The sequence below is a fragment of the Pongo abelii genome, chromosome 6 (assembly GCF_028885655.2).
Source record: "Pongo abelii isolate AG06213 chromosome 6, NHGRI_mPonAbe1-v2.0_pri, whole genome shotgun sequence".
Taxonomy (NCBI): Eukaryota; Metazoa; Chordata; class Mammalia; order Primates; family Hominidae; genus Pongo; species Pongo abelii.
This window is the reverse complement of record NC_071991.2, coordinates 114280649-114299766: the sequence shown is the minus strand read 5'-3', so window position 1 is coordinate 114299766 and position 19118 is coordinate 114280649. Positions and strand designations below refer to the sequence as shown.

The following is a 19118-nucleotide window of genomic DNA, read 5'->3' as shown; positions in this document are numbered from 1 at the left end:
AGAAGTAGGTAGGCACTGATGGGCTACATGGGTCCTGACAGGCTCTTCACCCTTAGTTATGCTCCCTTGAAAGATTATCTGTGGGTTATGGTGGGTCTACGTAGGGCTCAGTTTCTTGTAGTTAAGAGATTACCCGAGAGCAAATGAAATAAAGTGGTTATAGTTTAAAATAAGAAGTTTTCCCACCCAGGAGACAAAAGTTTGTGCACTAAGATTCCCATTTGTTGCTTAAGAAAGAAAAACCAATTCTAACTCTTTTATACCAATGTTCAGAAAACCTCACAAATGTCTCCCTCCAGGACAGAATCTGCTCCACTACAGTGTCAGAGGTCACCTCACCAGCCCACTGCAGTGGCACTCCACTCTTCCACACCTGAGTGCTTTCCCACCGTGATCTCTCAAGTACCTCCACTCAAAAGGGGGCACAGTGTGAATGTATTGTGCCACCCCCTTCACTCTGGGCTGGACTGAAGCCCTTCCTGAAATTGCCTCCAGGCCTCTCCAGGGCTCATAAAATAAAATCCAAGCTTGGATTTTAATCCAGTCCCCCTACCCCCCCCACACCCCCAGCTAACTCACCCAAGGTATCTTCTGCCCTTCACTGCATCCCTCCTCATCCTTCTGCTCTAAGGGATACAGACAATTCTCCAAATAAGCCATGCCAATTGTGCCTCTGCACCTTTCCATATGCTTTCCTTGCCTCAAGCACCTTTGCTGTCCAGTTCAGACACCACCTCCAAGGGGAAGACTCCTCTCACTCCTCCTTGCTGCGTGCAGTGCCCCTTCCATCTTGGGCTAAGGTGTATCGCAATCTTTATACTTAAGAGCAATTGCCTGTTCTCTTACTTCCCTGTCCTGCGTACATGGTGTGATTTAGGAGTAAAAGCTGTGCTTCTTCATCACTTTGCACCCACAACAAAAAACAATGTCTGAAATATAGTTGGCTCTCAGTGTTTGCTGAATAAAATCCTAAATTAATGTACTAACATCTCAAATATCTTGATATTAGCTTCCTTCATTTTGCAAACATTTACATCCAATTTAGCTCCTAGAAGCCAAAATTGATCAGTGTTGTACGTTCTAACAGGGAATCAGAAACTTGTTATTTCTCAACATGTGTACTGCATTTATCTTTGCTTACAGAGTTCCAGCAGAGTTTGAAATTGTATTGGTGCTCTAATCTCGATGTCTATTTGAAACATCAGTGGAATGAAATTATGGGGCAGGATGAAAAAAAACAATAAAGTAAAAACTGAAACAAGGTTGAAGAAAAGTAGAAAAAACAAGGAAAACCACACCTCTTCTGGCTCCTTAAGGACCTGTTATTGGAATGCTGCTGCTGAAACAAAAGGTCATCTTAGGGAGAATGACTCTTGAATTTTCAAAAGTCATAAGTGGTTCATAACAGCCAAACTTTAATTCAATAATCTTGGAAGAAATGTCTGTAATTATGAGTAAAACTGTCAATTAGATGGGCCTTGGAAAACTTATGGTGCAAAACTTTAGACAGGATAGAACAGTTTTCCATGATAACCTTTTTGACCTAATATCCTTTTGTTCATCTCCCAATAATAACAATCAAGATGTGGTTTTAAAAGGATCATTACTATTCTTACGCACAAGATAGGTCAATTGAGGGTCAATTCTCATATCTATGAATCTAAAATTTTTTCAAAGGTGGCAGCAAGTAGACATATAAATCTCAAACCATCTCACAAATGAGAACACTGTGTTGTAGTGGGATCTTATGTATCGATTCACTCACAGACCACAGATATTCCCAATGACTACCCTAGTACACAGGGGTTGAGATGAAAGCGGGGGGGTTGGGGGGCGGCATGAGCTTGCTCTCAAGGGCTTTCTTTCTCTGCACTTCCCACAGCTTGTTTCAAACAGACTCACTGAGTACTGATTCATCTCGCTTTGCCTGTTTTTTTGTATTTTTGTTTTTTAACATCTTTCTCCATTAGACTGAAAACTTCTTGGTGACAGAGAATAAGTTATATTTATTTGTGAATCTAAAGCACCTAAAAGTTCATACTTCAACACGATAAGGACTCAATAGATCCTTGCTGAAATAATTTGAAAAAAATTAACCTATTTACTCTCTGTTATCCTTTAAAATTATGAAGTACCAAGAATCCCTTTTCTTGGTCAGGCAACAAATTGATATGATTTCTACCAGATACACTTGAAGCTCCTATAATCCAACATATTTGGCCTTCACAGATGCTCTTGGAAGCATGAACCAAACAAACAAACAAAAATGGAAAACAAATTTAAAAAGCAGTCCATTTCTCCTTCATAACCTGTTTGTGGATTGTGATGTGTTCTTACTGTCCCATTATGTGATTAATTTCTCAATTTACTTGTTTATGATATGATGCAAAGAAAACAATAGACATACAGGATTCTTCCTTAAATTTTTGTTATTGTTGATTCCAGGCAGTATGAGGTCTTTTTGCCCCACCTTCAAAAAGCCAATCTGAGGTCCCCTTCCAACCAAAGGGAAAAATTTCACTGAAGAAATAAAAGGGATTGATACACAAGAATCTCAAAAAGATGTGCCACCTGGGAGTTCAATGATTCAATTGGGAAGTTCTACATGACCTTAGTAATTTGGGGCAGGGGGAAGGACAAGCACTACACATTCAACTACACCCAGAAAAATTCGTCTTATGCTACAAAGCCAAACACCAGATGTTATTTTCAACTTTTGGACTGGATTACCCCAGAAGGTCTGTGTCAGAGGGCCCTTCTGTGGCTGGTGCCCTGAAGCCAAACAAAGCAGTTTCCCTGATGGTAATGGCTGGCTGGGGAGGGATGTTACCTTAGTAAATTATGATAACTGGGCAATAAGGATTACCAAACCCAACATAAATTTGGAGGGTTTGTACATGTGCCAGCTATGTGAATTACAGATGTATGCATTCACCAAAAGTCTTCCATCATTAGAGACAGAAGTTTGTCATGCATATAGTCCTCACTGAAATGACATCTATTATCAGAACTTTTGCTCACTGCAATATATAGTTCATCCCTGACAGTCTATCATTTGTTCTAAAGTAACCTCAAAGGCCTAGTCCTCTTGGCAGATCTACCTCTTGGTGTCCAAATCTGTAGAGCATCCAGTGCAAAGCTATGCAGGACCACCATTTCTCAGTGACTTGTGCTTACAGGCATGAAGCCACAGCCATAGTATCAGTGCTGATAATTATTTTCTTCTTTGAAGCACCGATGTGGTTCATTCGCCCATCTTTTACACAAGGACTTTCTTTGAGCACTTGCCTGGTATCCACGATCTTTTCCGTAACAGCAAGCCCAGGGAAAGGAGCTGGACTAGGTTTATAGTCTGTCACTAGAAACTGACAGCATACCAAATCTTCTTTCTAATATGCAGCCCAATTTTGTGGTGGGTATTTTCAGAGGCTGCTTGTGCCTGTGGTATCAAAATTCACATTTATATACTTAACTGAAAAGTACTGTTTTGGAAGTATGGACAGACTGACACTTGAAGTGTTTGACAAATACAGATTTTACTCATTGGACCTCCAGACATCTCACATCCTTCCTATTTTTACTTATTCCTCAAACATAAATGGAAAACAGCCTAACCAAAAGACAAGGTATCCAGTAACCATTTCAAAGGAGCTATGATGATAGCTGAATAACTTGTGCCAGTTATAAGGCCTTGGGCAATGAGCAAGGTTTACGAAATTTTTAGTTATAACTACATGCTGACTCTGTAAAACAGTATCAGCAAAAGGCTTTTTCTCTGAATAGTCTCAACAGCATGGTTCCCTCCCTAATGACTTTCCTTAGAACTTCTGTTTTCAATCTACTGAGATGAAAGTATTTCCTCCAATGTTAGAAACATGTCCTCTTCTAAAAAGTATACCCTCTGCAAATTACCAGATGGCAGATAATAATGCTAATTTAGGATGGGCTTGATGGCATCAGTAAAAATGATCTTGACATAGTGGTTGCATTTATATAACTTTTGTGACTGTAAGAAAGACCAGCTGTCCCTAGTTCTTTTGAGAAAGAAGGGAAGAACAAGAGAAGATTCTGCCCCAAATTTAGGGCAATCACTAAATGACTTAACGGAGTAAATATCCAAAAGTGCTTAGATCTGTATTTCCATTAGGACAAACTGTTCAGAGGCTGAACCCAAAAGAAGTAATGAACCCAAAGAAGTAATTTTTCCTTTGATCAGGAGTAAAAATCCCTGGCATGTTTTTTTTCAGCTTTCCAAAAGTTTAGATAAAACTAAGAATTTTAGTTCTTATCAAATATCTGTATGTCCTATTAGATCCATAATTAATTTTAATAACAAGTCATAACATTGTCTTTTTGCAGAGCATAAGACTGGGCTCTTATTCTCTCACTGTGACATTTTATATATGGTTTTCCATTTGAACAAGACTAATGAAGAATAGTGGTGAAGTTTAGGAGTGACACTTTTGGCTCTTTGTAATAGCGAATAATATCTGAACTCTTACTGTGTGTCCCACACTGTTCTTAACACTTAACATAGATTAAACTACTTTAATCCTCACAACAAATTACCCGCTGTGTGATCTTGGGCAAGTTACTTAGCCTTTCTAAGCTTCGATCTCATTTCCAGAGAAAGAAACCAAGGCTTAGAATGTTAAGTAATTTGCTCAAGCTCCCTCAGTTGGTGAAAGGCAGAGCTGGGATCTGATCCACCTCTTCCCCACCACCCATGACTGACTGCCTTCTGGTATCACCAAGGATCACTAACTAGAGACAGGCAGAACTAGGTGCTCCCAAAGGTACCTTATAGCGCTCAGACCTGCGTTCGCTTGCTCTATGAGATTCTCCTAAAATTGAAATGCACAAATGACAATGAATAAGAAACACATGAATTCTTTTCCACATTCCCACCCTAATCTTTGGGACTTAAGTTTTCAACCTAGGTGGCCTATAAACTTCTTTGAAAGGCAATCCAAAGCTTGTAAGAACTTTTGCAATGGCTTCTAAAAGAAGGTTCTCATGACTTAATGATCTTGAAAACATTGCTGTCTTTACAGCAAATGTATGACCAAAGAAAAAGATAAATCTCAAATTAAATGAACACCTTACAGCAAATCCCTTTTGTGATTAAAAAAATCAGATACAAGTTGATTGAAGATGGAAAGCCATATTTTGAAGACAGTTTCAGAAAGACAAGCAAATATAGATACACTCAGTTCTTAAAGAATGATTAGAAAGGAATCTTACAAGACAATGAGGCATCACTGAAATTCTGCACCATGGCTTCAGCCCACCTAAGTCATGCCTTTGAAAGAGGAGTGAGAGAGGCCCAGCACATCACTTTTGGAAGGCTTACATTTATGCAAAACACATGGGATTTAGAGCCAGCTGGATCTGGATTTGAATCCCAGCTCTGCAGTTTTCTAAGAATGTGGTCTTGTAAGTTGTTTAATCTCACAAAGCCTCAGTTTCTGCATCTGCTAAAATGGAATAACTGCCTCCTTACAGGGTTATTGCGAGGGTAAAGCTAATGCCAAGCTAATAACATGCTTGGCACATGGTAGGTTCTCAATAAATTGTGGCTAATGACAACAACAAGAACAATGGTATTAAATAAAAACAATTTAAATAAATACTACCAACAGCAGAAAGAGTATAAGTATGGTGGTTAAAAGCATGGGTCTGGAGTGAGACCACCTCGGTTTTTATCCTGGCTTTCTTTTACTTGTAGAATTCACATCATATTTAATGAAGTTGTTCTCAGTCGATCACTTTTCTCTCATAACATCACATCTACGTGGCTTTACTTTGATATTATAGGCTCTTCCTGTGAGCAATTACCTTCTTTTTGTACCAGTTACCATATCTGCAAAATGGGGCTAACAATAGTATCTACCAAATATGCTTGTGGTTTGAATCATGTCTGATACTGACACATTACAAGAACTCAATAAATGCTAGCTGTTGCTGCTGCTATTTTAGTCACTGTGTGAAGAACATTATAGAACCAGGATCAGCCACCTGGAATAAAACTGCCCACCTATAATGTTGATTCACAAATTGAAAATATAAGAGTATGAAAAATCCTGAGGATAGCAATACAGTATTTTAGACTAATACCTGGAATAATAAAACATTAGAAGTTATCTCTATGGCAAAAATCAAAATCAGACTGCAGACTATATGGATATATGTCCAATCAACTGGTAATCTTTGTGGGGACACAGGAGTATATGATTGTTACTGATTTCCAGACTCAAAGCCAAACTTTTTTTAAGGTGGTGAAGAACAATGAGACAAGGGGAATACATTTTGCCTCCCTTCTTTCCCCCAAAATATGTTCTTCACCACCCCCATTCCTGGCCCCCAGTGCCTTGCCATTTTTCTAAATCTTTTTGCAAAGGTCAGAAAAGCAGAACTAATCCCATTGTGTTCCCAGCATACTACTTTAAAAATTCAGCCACCTAGCAAATGTAATAAAGAAGGATTGCTGTACCCAAAAAGCAATCCAAAAAACGGCTACCCAACCAGAGCATTCCAATTAGTAAAAAGGACATATAATCCTGCTGCTTTGGGTGTGGCTCTACAGAGAGGGATGAAGGGGCTGGGATTCTAAGTGCTGTCTCCAGCATCTCATGGATTAGACATCTGAACCAGGGTGAAGATCAGAACGCCCTAAAAGCTGTCTGCACTCTAAGACTTCTAAAGCACCCACTTCCTCGCCCAGGGCCAGATAAGGAACCAGCAGCTCAGTAGACGTCTCCAGGAAAAGCAGCAGGGATAAACTTGAAAGAACCCATTTCATGATATGGGGTGAGAAACAAGAGGCATGTTTTTCCACAATCTTCAGTGGCTGCAGCTCAACCCTCAAGAACAGTAACTTCAGCAGCCACTTCATTATATTTCTACTGTAAATGATACAGGCCTGAGCCAAGTCAGCACCAAAACTCCCTTCAGAATTCAGTCGGTGTTAGGTCATCTGTACTCTATTGACAACTGCTGAACTCAAAACCCCTAACGAGGCATCTCAGCAACAATATGTGTCCTGCCACTAATGAGGCTCTTTTTCCATGAATAATGAACAAGAACATCATCTCTGTTGCCAGGTACACAACATAAACAAAGCTCAACACAAGGGCCTTGGTATGGTGAGTTTGTCCATTTGCAACAAAAGAATTTTTCAAAGTGTGAGCCAAGTTTCAGTGGAGGGTGGGACGGCCTGTTGTAACAAATAATGTGAACATATGTTATCAGAATCTAATAAATCAGTTTTTGAATGTTGTGGAACAGAGGCTGTGCAATGGGATAGTTAGAGACAATGGAGAGTTCCATTTCTTTATTTTACAATCAGTCTTATAACACAAGGCTCATGATTTCTGTAACAAACGGGGATCTTCATGAAAGGAGCCTTAAGAGGCTCGCCATCCCAAAGGCTCTACTGATTAAAGTTTTATTTCTGAAGGCTTGATATATCAGACTGAGTACAAGTCAGCATTAGGGATTGCTATGGCATTGATGGCTACAGAGTGGCATTTGGAAAAGTGCGCTGCCACCTGAACCCATGGCCATGGGACTGAATTCCTTTGGTACTAAAAGAATGTCAATGTACGAGGATTTTTGCCTACAAGGCAGCCCAATAGTTTAGACCCCTAAGCTTGCACCACTGTTTAGCTGAACCATGAGTAAGATTTTAGCATATAAATAGAAAATACAAGTGAGCTGACATGAAAGCCAAACAGTCTTTATTTTGTTTACTTAAAAGTGCTCCACAAATACTTTTCTCTGTTTCTAAAATCAGTTCCATACTAGGTAGCATATATCTTGTTACACAGGGTACTTATGTCTGCACAGGCAAAATGATGCCATCACTGGCTGAAGGCTTTTTGTTTCCATAAATTTGAGCAAGAATTTGAAGAAAATGAAACAAAAACAAAAACAGTCTCATAATGCCTGAGTTTCCTCAACTATAGGAGATAACAACTCTCACCCATTTCAGAGATTCCTTATGAAGAAATGTGTCAAAAATAAGACCCAATGGCCAGGTGTGGTGGCTTACGCCTGTACTCCCAGTGCCTTGGGGGGCCAGGGTGGGAAGTTCACAGGAGTTTGAGACCAGTCTGGGTAACATAACGATAACCAGTCTCTACAAAAAAAAATTTAAAAATTAGCCAAGCATGATGGCACACTCCTATAGTCCTAGTTACTTGGGAGGCTGAAGCGGGAGGATGGCTAGAACCCAGGAGTTCAAGGTTATAGTGAACTATGATCATACCACTATACTCCATCTGGGGTGACAGAGAGGAAGGCCCTATCTCTAAAAAAAAAAAAAAAGACCCAAATGGTATAGTTTGCTCTATATGTTTTGTAATCTGAATAATTCTTTAAATGCACTGAAGATGCTTACTAAAGAAAAAATATTTCATAAAGCAAAAAATGATCATATAATAAGTAATCATTCCCTACATCCATTTTACAAGCAAACACTTTAGGAAGATGGTTACTGAAATGAGGCAGAATAGTATGAAGCTCTGCAGATATTTTAGTAACTATGTCATGGCAGGTAATTATGTGGACAATTTTTATCCAGTTAATCAAATAATGAATTCATGGATAATGACAATATGAGCATTAAAGTTTTAAAATATCTAGGATGTGCCAGCTTATTTTTCTGGTTTCTTAGGAAAAGGCAAAATGGAATAAGTTCATGAGTAAGTAACCAGAATGGCAAAGGGACTTCAAAGCCTGCCATTTAAAGAAATGGGGATATTCTGCTGCTAATGAGAAGAGCTGGGATGAAGGGGACATGATTTCATCTTCCAATATTTACTGAATTGTCACATGTGCAAGGGATATTAGCTGTTCTACACTGCTCCAAAGGGTCAATGTGACCAATAGGCGGTGGTCACAGTGAACTGATGTGGAGTTACAGCAAGAGCTCTAACAGTCAGTGCTGCCCCTACAGGATAGGTACTGCCTATGAGGTTCTGGGTGATTCCTGACCACAGAGGTAATAGAGCAGAGTAGACATAACTGCCTGATGGGGAGAGCATGAGGGGAGCCTGCAGGGATGGAAGGAGAGGAACGAGACACATGCCATGTCACATTTCTGGCCCTTGCTAACCATGAAATTCTAAGATCGTACCAAACACCATCATAAAACTGTAGGTGAAAATTCTATAAGAGTATGGTTACAAAAGTGCTGTGCTATTTAAAATGACCCTTCCAATCTAATCAGGGAAAATACATCAAAAGAGGAATAGTCAAGTAAATAAAAATACCCAAGGACTTACCATCATACTTTGCTAAGACTGCCTGAACATCAGCATATGCTTGTAGTTCCAGAAGGGCTTCTAAAAGGTTTTCATGGATATTGAACATACTCAGAAGGGGGAACTCCTTCATTAACTAGGGCAGAAGAAATCAAGGAATAATTAGTATATTATGTATGTCTTATACTTTTATTGTACATATTTTATTATATATATTTATTGTATATATCATGTTTTGATATATATATATACAAAGTAAAATGATTACTAGAGTTAAGCATTTTAAGAAATAAGTATTTCTTATCTACCTATTTATTTGAGACAGAGTCTTGCTCTGTCACCCAGGCTGGAGTGCAGTGGCGCGATCTCAGCTCACTGCAACCTCCACCTCCTGGGTTCAAGCGATTCTCCTGCCTCAGCCTCCCAAGTAGCTGGGACTACAGGCACATGCTACCATGCCCGGCTAATTTTTTGTGTTTTAAGTAGAGACGGGGTTTCACTATGTTAGCCAGGATGGTCTTGATCTCCTGACCTCATGATCTGCCCGCCTCGGCCTCCTGAAGTGCTGGGATTACAGCATTTCTTATTTTTAAAGTATAATACTGAATTGTATTTATATAAATGTATAATCCAATTCTTAAAAGGATAATTAATATTGGGTTGTAAGAGTTCATATCAATTATTATTTTGTAAATCATTAAATGCTTCTTTTTTTTCTGGTAAGGTGGGATAAGATTCAAAGAGAGGTTTTCATAAAAGTTGAAGAAAATGCTCAATAAGGATAAAATGCCATGGAGAAACCAAACAAGGTAAAGGCTGAAAAATATCTCACGGGCTTTACCAATTAGGTCACCGGTAACTTTGCCAACAGCAGTTTGGATGGAAGCCAGACTGTACAAGGGTAAACAAGGGGGCACTACTGTTTCAAGCAGCCTAGTGGCAAAGTTAAGGAGAAAAAGTAGAAAAATAGCTAGAAAGTGACATGGGTTAAAAGAAAATTTGTAGGTAGTGATGGGGGTGGTAGTAAAGAGGAAGGTTTATGAGTTCCTGCCTGGTGGCCTACATAAAACAGGGGCCACGATCATCTTCTGAGACTAAGAGAATAGGTGGCAGGGAAGAAGCTTAAAGATGGGGTGAAAGTGAAAAACAGCCACACAGTGGAGAACTACTCAGGAAAAAAAAAAAAAAAAAGGACTGCTAAGGCTGTCTTGAGGGCCTAACAAATGGAGACCATGAATTTTAGAGGTTATAACTGCCATGGTTGTCAAGTTTTACCTAGCAGTGGCCACAGCCCAGGTACAGTAGCAAGATGTCAAATGATTAGGTTGAGCCTGGGCAGACTGAATTAGGTTCAATAAAATTCAAGGAGCAAGAGACTGGACTATGATGGTGAACGAATGATTAAAGGAATGGTCCAAGGGTTCCAGACTGGATGAGGATGAAGAGAGGCCCAAAGGAAGTTAAAATATATAATATTGAACTTCACTGGGAAGCAAAGAGAAAGAAGAAAGACCAAGAATTTCAGAGCAAAATTTTTATCTTCAAGAAAGGTAAAATCTGGCCACGGATAGTGGCTCATGCCTATAATCCCAGCACTTTGAGAGGCCGAGGCAGGTGGATCACCTGAGGTCAGGAGTTTGACACCAGCCTGTCCAACATGGCAAAACCCCATCTCTACTAAAAATACAAAAATTAGTCAGGCGTGGTGGCATGCACCTGTAGTCCCAGCTACTTAGGAGGCCGAGGCAGGAGAATCACTTGAACCCAGGAGGTGAAGGTTGCAGTGAGCTTAGATCATGCCACTGCATTCCAGTCTGGGCAACAGAGTGAGACTCCGTCTCAAAAAAAAAAGAAGAAGAAGAAAAAGAAAAAAAACAGTAAAATCTTATCTTAAAAGAAAGTTAACCAGGTTCAAAAAAAAGGAAAGGTAAAATCTTATCTTAAAAGAAGGTAACCAGGTTCAAAAAAAAGAAACATAAAATCTTATCTTAAAAGAAAGGTAACCAGGTTCTTTACAGAGCAGAATCACAGACATATTCTCCTCTAATCCTCTACCTGGATAACTGCTATCTATTATAACATAACAACCTCTAAAAAACTGATAACTGTTTTCGATGTCAACATCTTTAAAGTAATTATGCTGAGAGAAATAATACTCAAAAACAGGCTAATTCACTGCTAAGCAAAAAATCAGTGAATACACTGCATTGACCATCCAGTTCTTCCTTCAACAGGAACATTTACCATATTGTTTAGCCAAGAATCATTTACCCTATCTTTAAAAATAATTTTCTGCAGCCCAAAAGAGCATCATATTACTAACGAAAAACCCCTATTAAACTGATTATGTGTTCAGTAAGACTGATGGTCCGAACTTCCCTAGAGAGGCCTGCAGTATTTTCACTGTTGATAAAGGAGGTGAATAAGACTATACCACACACTGCTGATGTTCTGTAACCAATAAAAGTATTTCTTGTTCTGGTTCATTTTGATTCTAGTTGACATTACTCTTTGATTTTTTTTTCTCTTTCTAATTAAAGCTAGTTAGAATTAAAGCGCTCTGTCATTCAGCATTTGGCAACACAATAAAGACATTCTCTAAATTGCAACATTTAAACATTTATTGTTTTCAGCCAATTCTTCAGGTAATGATCAAACTTCAAGGACACAAATCATATTCTATAATTTAAAAAGTGCAATTCCAAATATTAGTTGCTGAAGTTTAAAAACTGAGTCTTACTAAAACTCAGTGAGACCACATACACGAACATGAGGTCTCACCTGGTTCCAACAGAACTTAAGGTAAGATGCTAGGAGCTTAAAGAGCAGTGCTTTCATTTGAAGCTTGGACAGAGCATACTGTGTCCAAAAACAAATCACCAATAAAAGGATTTTAAACATGGTAAAAAGCAAATGTTGGAGAGGTAATCAAAGTCATATGACAATTAGCAAATCTAGTTTTCCTAATTTAATATAAACAAGAACAAAAAGTGAACCCTCTGCTGCCTCCATTGCCCTCTCCGGCCCCTCAAACAAGCTATCTTAGAGAAAAGCCCACAACTCCCTTGGCTCTGTTTACTCCACACTGCTTCGCTACAACCTGGCTTGCCTCCCCACAATCTGAATCTGCTTGTCCCCATTTACAGGTGACTGAAATTGCTCCCGTGGACACCCTCCGCCCTTTTCTTGTTTGACCTCTGCATCATTTTAAAGTCTGATGGCTTTTTCTTTGAAACGTTTGCCTCTCTTGGCTTCTTCAACAGCATTCTCTTCTGGTTTTCTTCATACTTATCTCACAGCTCCTTTTCTAGTTTCCCCTTGTCTCTGACTTAGGAGTAAGTCTTCTTGCAGGTTATGTCCCACATCCTCTTATCTTAAACACCCTGATCTCTAGAACTGTTGTCATTTCCAGGGTCTCAGCATCAGCATCTCCATGGGGATGACTTCCACAACCTAACATCCTGCTCTTGCCAACTGTCTTCCTGACAGTTTTACCTGAGTGTCCTTAAACGCAACACCTAATACTGAGCTGATAATTTCCCCCTTCCCAGGCCAACCCTTCAAACCTGTTCTTCCCTCCTTGGTATTTCCTATTTCAGAGAAAAGAACCATTAACCTCTTGTCACCCTCTTCTCCCTACAGCCACTTTAGAGGCCCTGCAACCCCCGAGAGTTGATATTTAAAACATGCTGATAGCTTTCATTACATTCAATGAAAGCTCTGTTACGCAAACATACACCTTAAGAATCATTACCATCTCCTCTTTTCTCTAACCATGCTGCCAGTAACTTATGCCCCTCGTACGTTGCCTACATTGCTCAAACAGCATCTGCATTTGTCCATTTGCCTCCAATCACCTCTTTCCAATCCACCCTTCCAATGCTGTCATAAAGGCTTTTTTTTTTTTGAGAGACAGAGTCTGGCTCTGTCACCGAGTCTGGAGCTCAGTGGTGCAATCTCAGCTCACTGCAAGCTCTGCCTCCCAGGTTCATGCCATTCTCCTGCCTCAGCCTCCCAAGTAGCTGGGACTACAGGCACCCGCCACCATGCCCGGCTAATTTTTTGTATCTTTAGTAGAGATGGGGTTTCACCGTGTTAGCCAGGATGGTCTCGATCTCCTGACCTCGTGATCCACCTGCCTCGGCCTCCCAAAGTGCTAGGATTACAGGCGTGAGCCACTGCGCCTGGCCCATAAAGGCTCTTATACACAAGTGAGTCCATCACACTCCTGCTTAAAAGGCAATCAAGGACATGACAAGATTTATCCCAAGGAAATAAGCAGATGTTAATACAAATTTACAAAGCTGTTTATCACAACATTATTTGTAATAGTAAAAAAAAAAAAAATGCAAGCAACTTAAAATTTAACCCATTATGAGATATTTAAGTATAATAAACTATAGTCACCTTTTGGGCTATTATACGTTGTCATTAGAAGTTAAGTTCTCAAAAAACTTTCAACAGCATAGCCTGGGAAATGCTGGCATACAATATTACACTAGAGAAAGCAGGATACAAACTATATTTTGTAATAAAATCATGCTTTTCTTATGAGCCTATGCATAGAAACATACTTGGTTAGAAATACACTAAAATTATACCAATATACTAAATTATGCTAATATACTAAAATTTTAACAGCAGTTATTTCTAGTTGATGATATTAAAGGTGATTTTTATTTCTTCCTTCATATTTTCTATATGTTCTAATTTTTAAAATTTTGTTCTAATATCCATTCTATAAACTGGGGAAGGGGACAGCCATTTTTAGGAATACTGGCTTCTCACTGAATTCAGGATATAATCTAAAATGCTTAGCATGGCAAACGTAGCCCCTTGTGACAAGTCCCTGTCTACTATGCCAGCCTCACTTCTAGCCACTTCACACACACCACGCGTCTGGCATAGAACAGCTTTCAGTTCCTTAAACAGGCCATGTTCACTCATGTGTCTATCCAAGCTCCTCCTCCCTGGAGTGCTCTCCCATCTTGGTCAATCTGGCCGCTCCTCAACTTTCAGGAAATCTTTACCTGGCCCCGACTCCTGACCTCTTACCTTTATCTGCTGGTTAAGTACTCCTGGCCTGAACTACCAGAGTCCTTGTCACAATCATCTACTAGTCCATCTTCTCCATGAGTCTGAGAAGAACGTGAGAGCAGAAACTTTGCCTTATTGCTGTATTCTTGGTCAGCGACCGACCTATCATAGGTGCTCAACACACACTTCATGACTGGAATACTTTTTAAAGGCTTTAAATTTCTATTGCTTTGGAATACATATTATAATATTATATGTCTACTGCCACAGCTCTACTTCAGGCCATTGAGTTACATATCCCTAAACATGTTCTTTATCATTTATAATCTTCCATTATCTACACCTTGGACAAGGTATAGGCAGAACCTGTACGTTTTGACTCAATGCTCAGAATTTTCTTATACTTAGAGCTGTCTGAAAACGGAATAGATGGTCTAGAGAAGTCTCTGTCACCAGAACTATTTATATACAGAGAAGCCGGTCAAGGGATAGGGATACTAAAGAAAGGACCAAGAACCTTTCAAATTCTGCAATTCCAGGTAAACAATTCCCAGCTAAGCATAACTTTTAAGGCCCTCTCTCAGCTCAAGGCCAGATTCCTCTGGCCTCTCGTGTCTTCTGCAGGACTAAATTCCAGCCTTGTCAAACCAGACTATTACACACCATTCCCAGAATCCTTTCTACAGTTACTAGCCACCGTGTTTCTGCTCAAACTGTTTTCACCACCTGGAATACCTTTTCCTCTCATTTACAAGGCAGCCTGTCAAAATCACCTCACCCTCCAAAGCCCAGATCAAATGCCACCTCCTAAAGTCACAGCATCATAGAAAGTGAGAGCCAGAAGAGTCCGTGGAGATCATCCAAACACCCTCCTCACTTTACAGACGAGCTCCCTCCCACCCCCGCCCCACCAAAAAACAATAAAGGCTGCAAGTTTAAGTGATTCAGCCAAGTTAGTGCTGGGATTATGATTCAAACCCAGTCATCAGCACTGAGTCCAAATTTCAACACATCAGAACCCTAGTTTCTATGTTGCCAAGTCCAGAACTAAACCATTTTGCTTACGCTTCTCACACAATGTTATTGCATCATCTTTGTATTGTGTTTACATGAATTTAAGAAGATAGCTGTATTACAGAGGAAAGAGTCCTATATTTAAAGTTATTCCTGAATTAAAATCCAACCTCTGCCATTAACTACCTGTGTGAATTTGCACAAATTATTTAACCTCTCTGAGCTTTGGTTTCTTCATCTCCTGGGTCTTAGCTCTCATATGGCATCTTCTCAAACTCTCTCTACCACCCTACCTAATGTCACCACCCACCCCCCTCATATCACCATTTTCCATTGTTTCTATCACATTCTGAAATCATCTTATTTATGCAGCTGAATATTAGATAATTCAAAAAACAAAACTAAAAATAATAAAATAGAAGGTGAGAGGTGGGGGGATCTAGTTTTATTCTTTTGTGTATGAATATCCAGTTTCCCCAACACCACTTTTTGAAGAGACTGTCCTTTCTCCAGTGACAAAGGTTCTTGGCACCTTTGTCAAAATCAGTTGGCTGTAGATATGTGGATGAATTTCTGGCTTCTTTATTCTGTTCCATCGGTTTGTGTGTCTGTTTTGATGCCAGTACCATGCAGTTTGGGTTACAATAGCTTATAGTATGATGCCTCCAGCTTTGTACTTTTTGCTTAGAATTGCTTTGGCTATTTGGGGTCTTTTGTGGTTCCACACAAATTTTAGGATTGTTTTTCTATTTCTATGAAGAATGTCATTGGTATTTTGATAGACATTGCAGCAAAACTGTAGATTGCTTCCAAAAACCTCAATGTAAGGTCCAAGACTATAAAACTACTAGAAGAAAACATAGGGGAAATGCTTCGGGACATTGGTCTGGGAAAATGTTTTATGAATAAGACCTCAAAAGCACAGGTAACATAAGCAAAAATAAATAGGATTTTGTCCTATTTATAAATAAACACAACTTCTGCACAGCAAAGGAAACAACAGAGTTAAAAGACAGACAACCTATATGAGAAAATATTTGCAAACTACTTCTCTGATGGGATTAATGTCTAGAATATACAAGGAACTCAAACATCTCAACAGCAAAATAACAAACAATCCAATTAAAAAATGGTCAAATTATCTGAACAGATACTTCTCAAAAGAAGACATACAAATGGCCAACAAATATATGAAAAAATGCTCAACCTCACGATTATCAGAGAAATGCAAATGAAAACCACAATGTAGTATCATCTCCCCCCAGCTAGAATGGCTATTGTAAAAAAGACCAAAAAAAAAAATAAATAAATAATAACAAACACTGGCGAGAATGCAGACAAAAGGAAATTCTTATACACTTTTGGTAGGACTGTAAACTAACATAGCCACTATGGAGAACAGTATGGAGGTTCTTCAAAAAAAAACTACAAATAGAATAACCATATCATCCAGCAATCCCACTACTGGGCATTTATTCAAAGGAAAGGAAATTAGTATATCGAAGAGACATCTGCACCCACATCTTTACTACAGCACCATTCACAATAGCCAAGACATGGAATCAACACAGGGGTCCAACAACAGATGAATGGATAAGGAAAGTGTGGCATATACACACAATGAAATATCAACCAGCCATAAAAAAGAATAAAATCCTATCATTTGCAACAAGATGGATGAAACTAGAGGACACTATTATGTTAAGCAAAATAAGCCAGGAACGGAAAGTTAATCACTGCATGTTCTCATTCCTATGGAGAAGCAAAACAAAGTTGGGCTCCTAGAACTAAAAAGTAGAACAGAGGATACTAGAAGCTGGGAAGGATAGGGGAAGGGAGGAATAGAGAGAGATTTGTTAAAAGATACAAAATTATAACTCAACAGAAGGAATAACTTCTAGTGTTCCATACCAGTGTAGGATGACTACAGTTAACTTTAATTACAAAAACAGGTAGGAGACCAGATTTGGCCCACAGTCCTTAGAGTGCCAACTCCTGGTTAATAGGAATAAAATGTAAAAGCCAAAATATCTTCATAAAAGAAGTTTCATAATGATATTATATTCTAAAAAACATAACATCTCTTACACACAGCTGGTTTGGCAGACTGTAGCAAAATGGAAAAAGCCTACCGTACAACCCAGCACCTCTTCTCCCAGCTACATCCCCTAGAGACTGTTTAGTCCATTATCTGTTTAGTCCACTATTTATGATGGGATTTTCCTCATCCATAGAGAATATCCCCACAAATATCCCCTGTGTGTGGATATTCACTACAGATGAGGAAAATCCCATCATAAATAGTGGACTAAACAGATAATGGGGTATACTTATATGACAAAATGCTATTCAGCAGAAAAAAGAAATGGGTTAGAACTTAAGATATCTTAATGTGGACAAAAATCAAGCAGTTTTATTTTTTTCCCTTATCTAAAAGGATTATTCATTCAGTAAACATTAATCATTCATTCAGTAAACATTAACAAATATGAAATCCTTGCTATATGCTAGGCATCAGGACACAGAGTTCATTAAGACTGACCCCTACCTGTCACATAAAAGATAATCAGTAATTTTTTATTCTCATAAAAAGTGGAAAATGATTGTTATTCTTAAAGGCAATTCATAAAAATGAGAGCAAATTATACCTAGAACCCCAGTAGTCAGAAAGATAAGATGAACACATAAGGCTGAGATCAACTGCATATACAAGTCACGAAAATCAAGTAGTTTTCAGTGAATAAGTACACTATATCTGTTCTAAAATCTGATATGATATAATTAAGTCCAAAAATGCACACAAAACAATACAATGTATAGTTTATGGGCTATATTATGGAAATGTCAGAAAACAAAATGAGGGCCAGGTGTAGTGGCTCACACCTGTAATCCCAGCACTTTGGGAAGCCAAGGTAGGCAGATAATTTGAGGTCAGGAGTTTGAGACCAGCCTGGCCAACATGGTGAAACCCCATCTCTACTAAAAATACAAAAATTAGCTGGATGTGATGGCGCATGCCTGTAATCCAGCTACTTAGGAGGCTGAGGCAGGAGAATCGCTTAAACCCAGGAGACAGAGGCTGCAGTGAGCCAAGATTGCACCATTGCACTCCAGCCTGGGCAACAGAGCAAGACTCCATCTTGGAAAGAAAAAAAAAAAAAGAAAGAAAGAAAACAAACTGAAAAAACAGACTCACTGGTGCCTCAGGGAAGGTGAATAGTGTGAGTGGTGGTCAGATGAGGGTCACAGCTTTATCTATATTATTTTATTTCTTGTAAGAAAAGAAGGTGAAAAAAGAACAAAAAATAAATAAAAGAAAAGAAGGTGAAGGGAAAAAATGCAAAAATTTTAACTAATTAGTTACTATGTATTATTACTTATTTTAAATTCTAAGCAGTGCAACTATGATTTTTACACAACATTCTGCATACATTTTTATATTTTAAAAGTTTCTTCCTCAAAAATAGGATGTTTGTGAGATGTACTTTTCATATGTAATTCTTCAAGTCATAAAGAGTTGAATTTTCATCAGACCTTGATTTGTTCTCTTATTTTCTAAATGCCTTTTGAGGCAAAATTATTTCTTCCCTTCAGGGGTTTGGCTCTGTAGCTACTTATGGTGGTGTTGGCATTAAAAAAAAAAAAAAAAAAAGAGTGTCTTTGATTGAACAATATTTAGATAATTTTCCCCTAAAATAATTTGATCTAATAGATTTTAATACTCTGTACTTGAATTCTATAATAATATCAAGATAATAACTGCTAATCCCACATGAACCATAGCTGGAGTCCCACTTCTTA

General features: G+C 38.7%; 1 protein-coding gene across 22 annotated transcripts in view; it reads right to left on the bottom strand.

Moving 5' to 3' along the window:
• The window catches only part of ST7 (suppression of tumorigenicity 7), a 274827-nt gene that overhangs the window by 49466 nt on the left and 206243 nt on the right, over window positions 1-19118 (bottom strand). For all 22 annotated transcript variants that reach the window (XM_024249374.3, XM_054559088.2, XM_063725596.1 and 19 more), the window contains one exon: window positions 9288-9402. In XM_024249374.3, the coding sequence (XP_024105142.1) occupies window positions 9288-9402 (115 nt within the window). The remainder of the gene's footprint in view (window positions 1-9287; window positions 9403-19118) is intronic.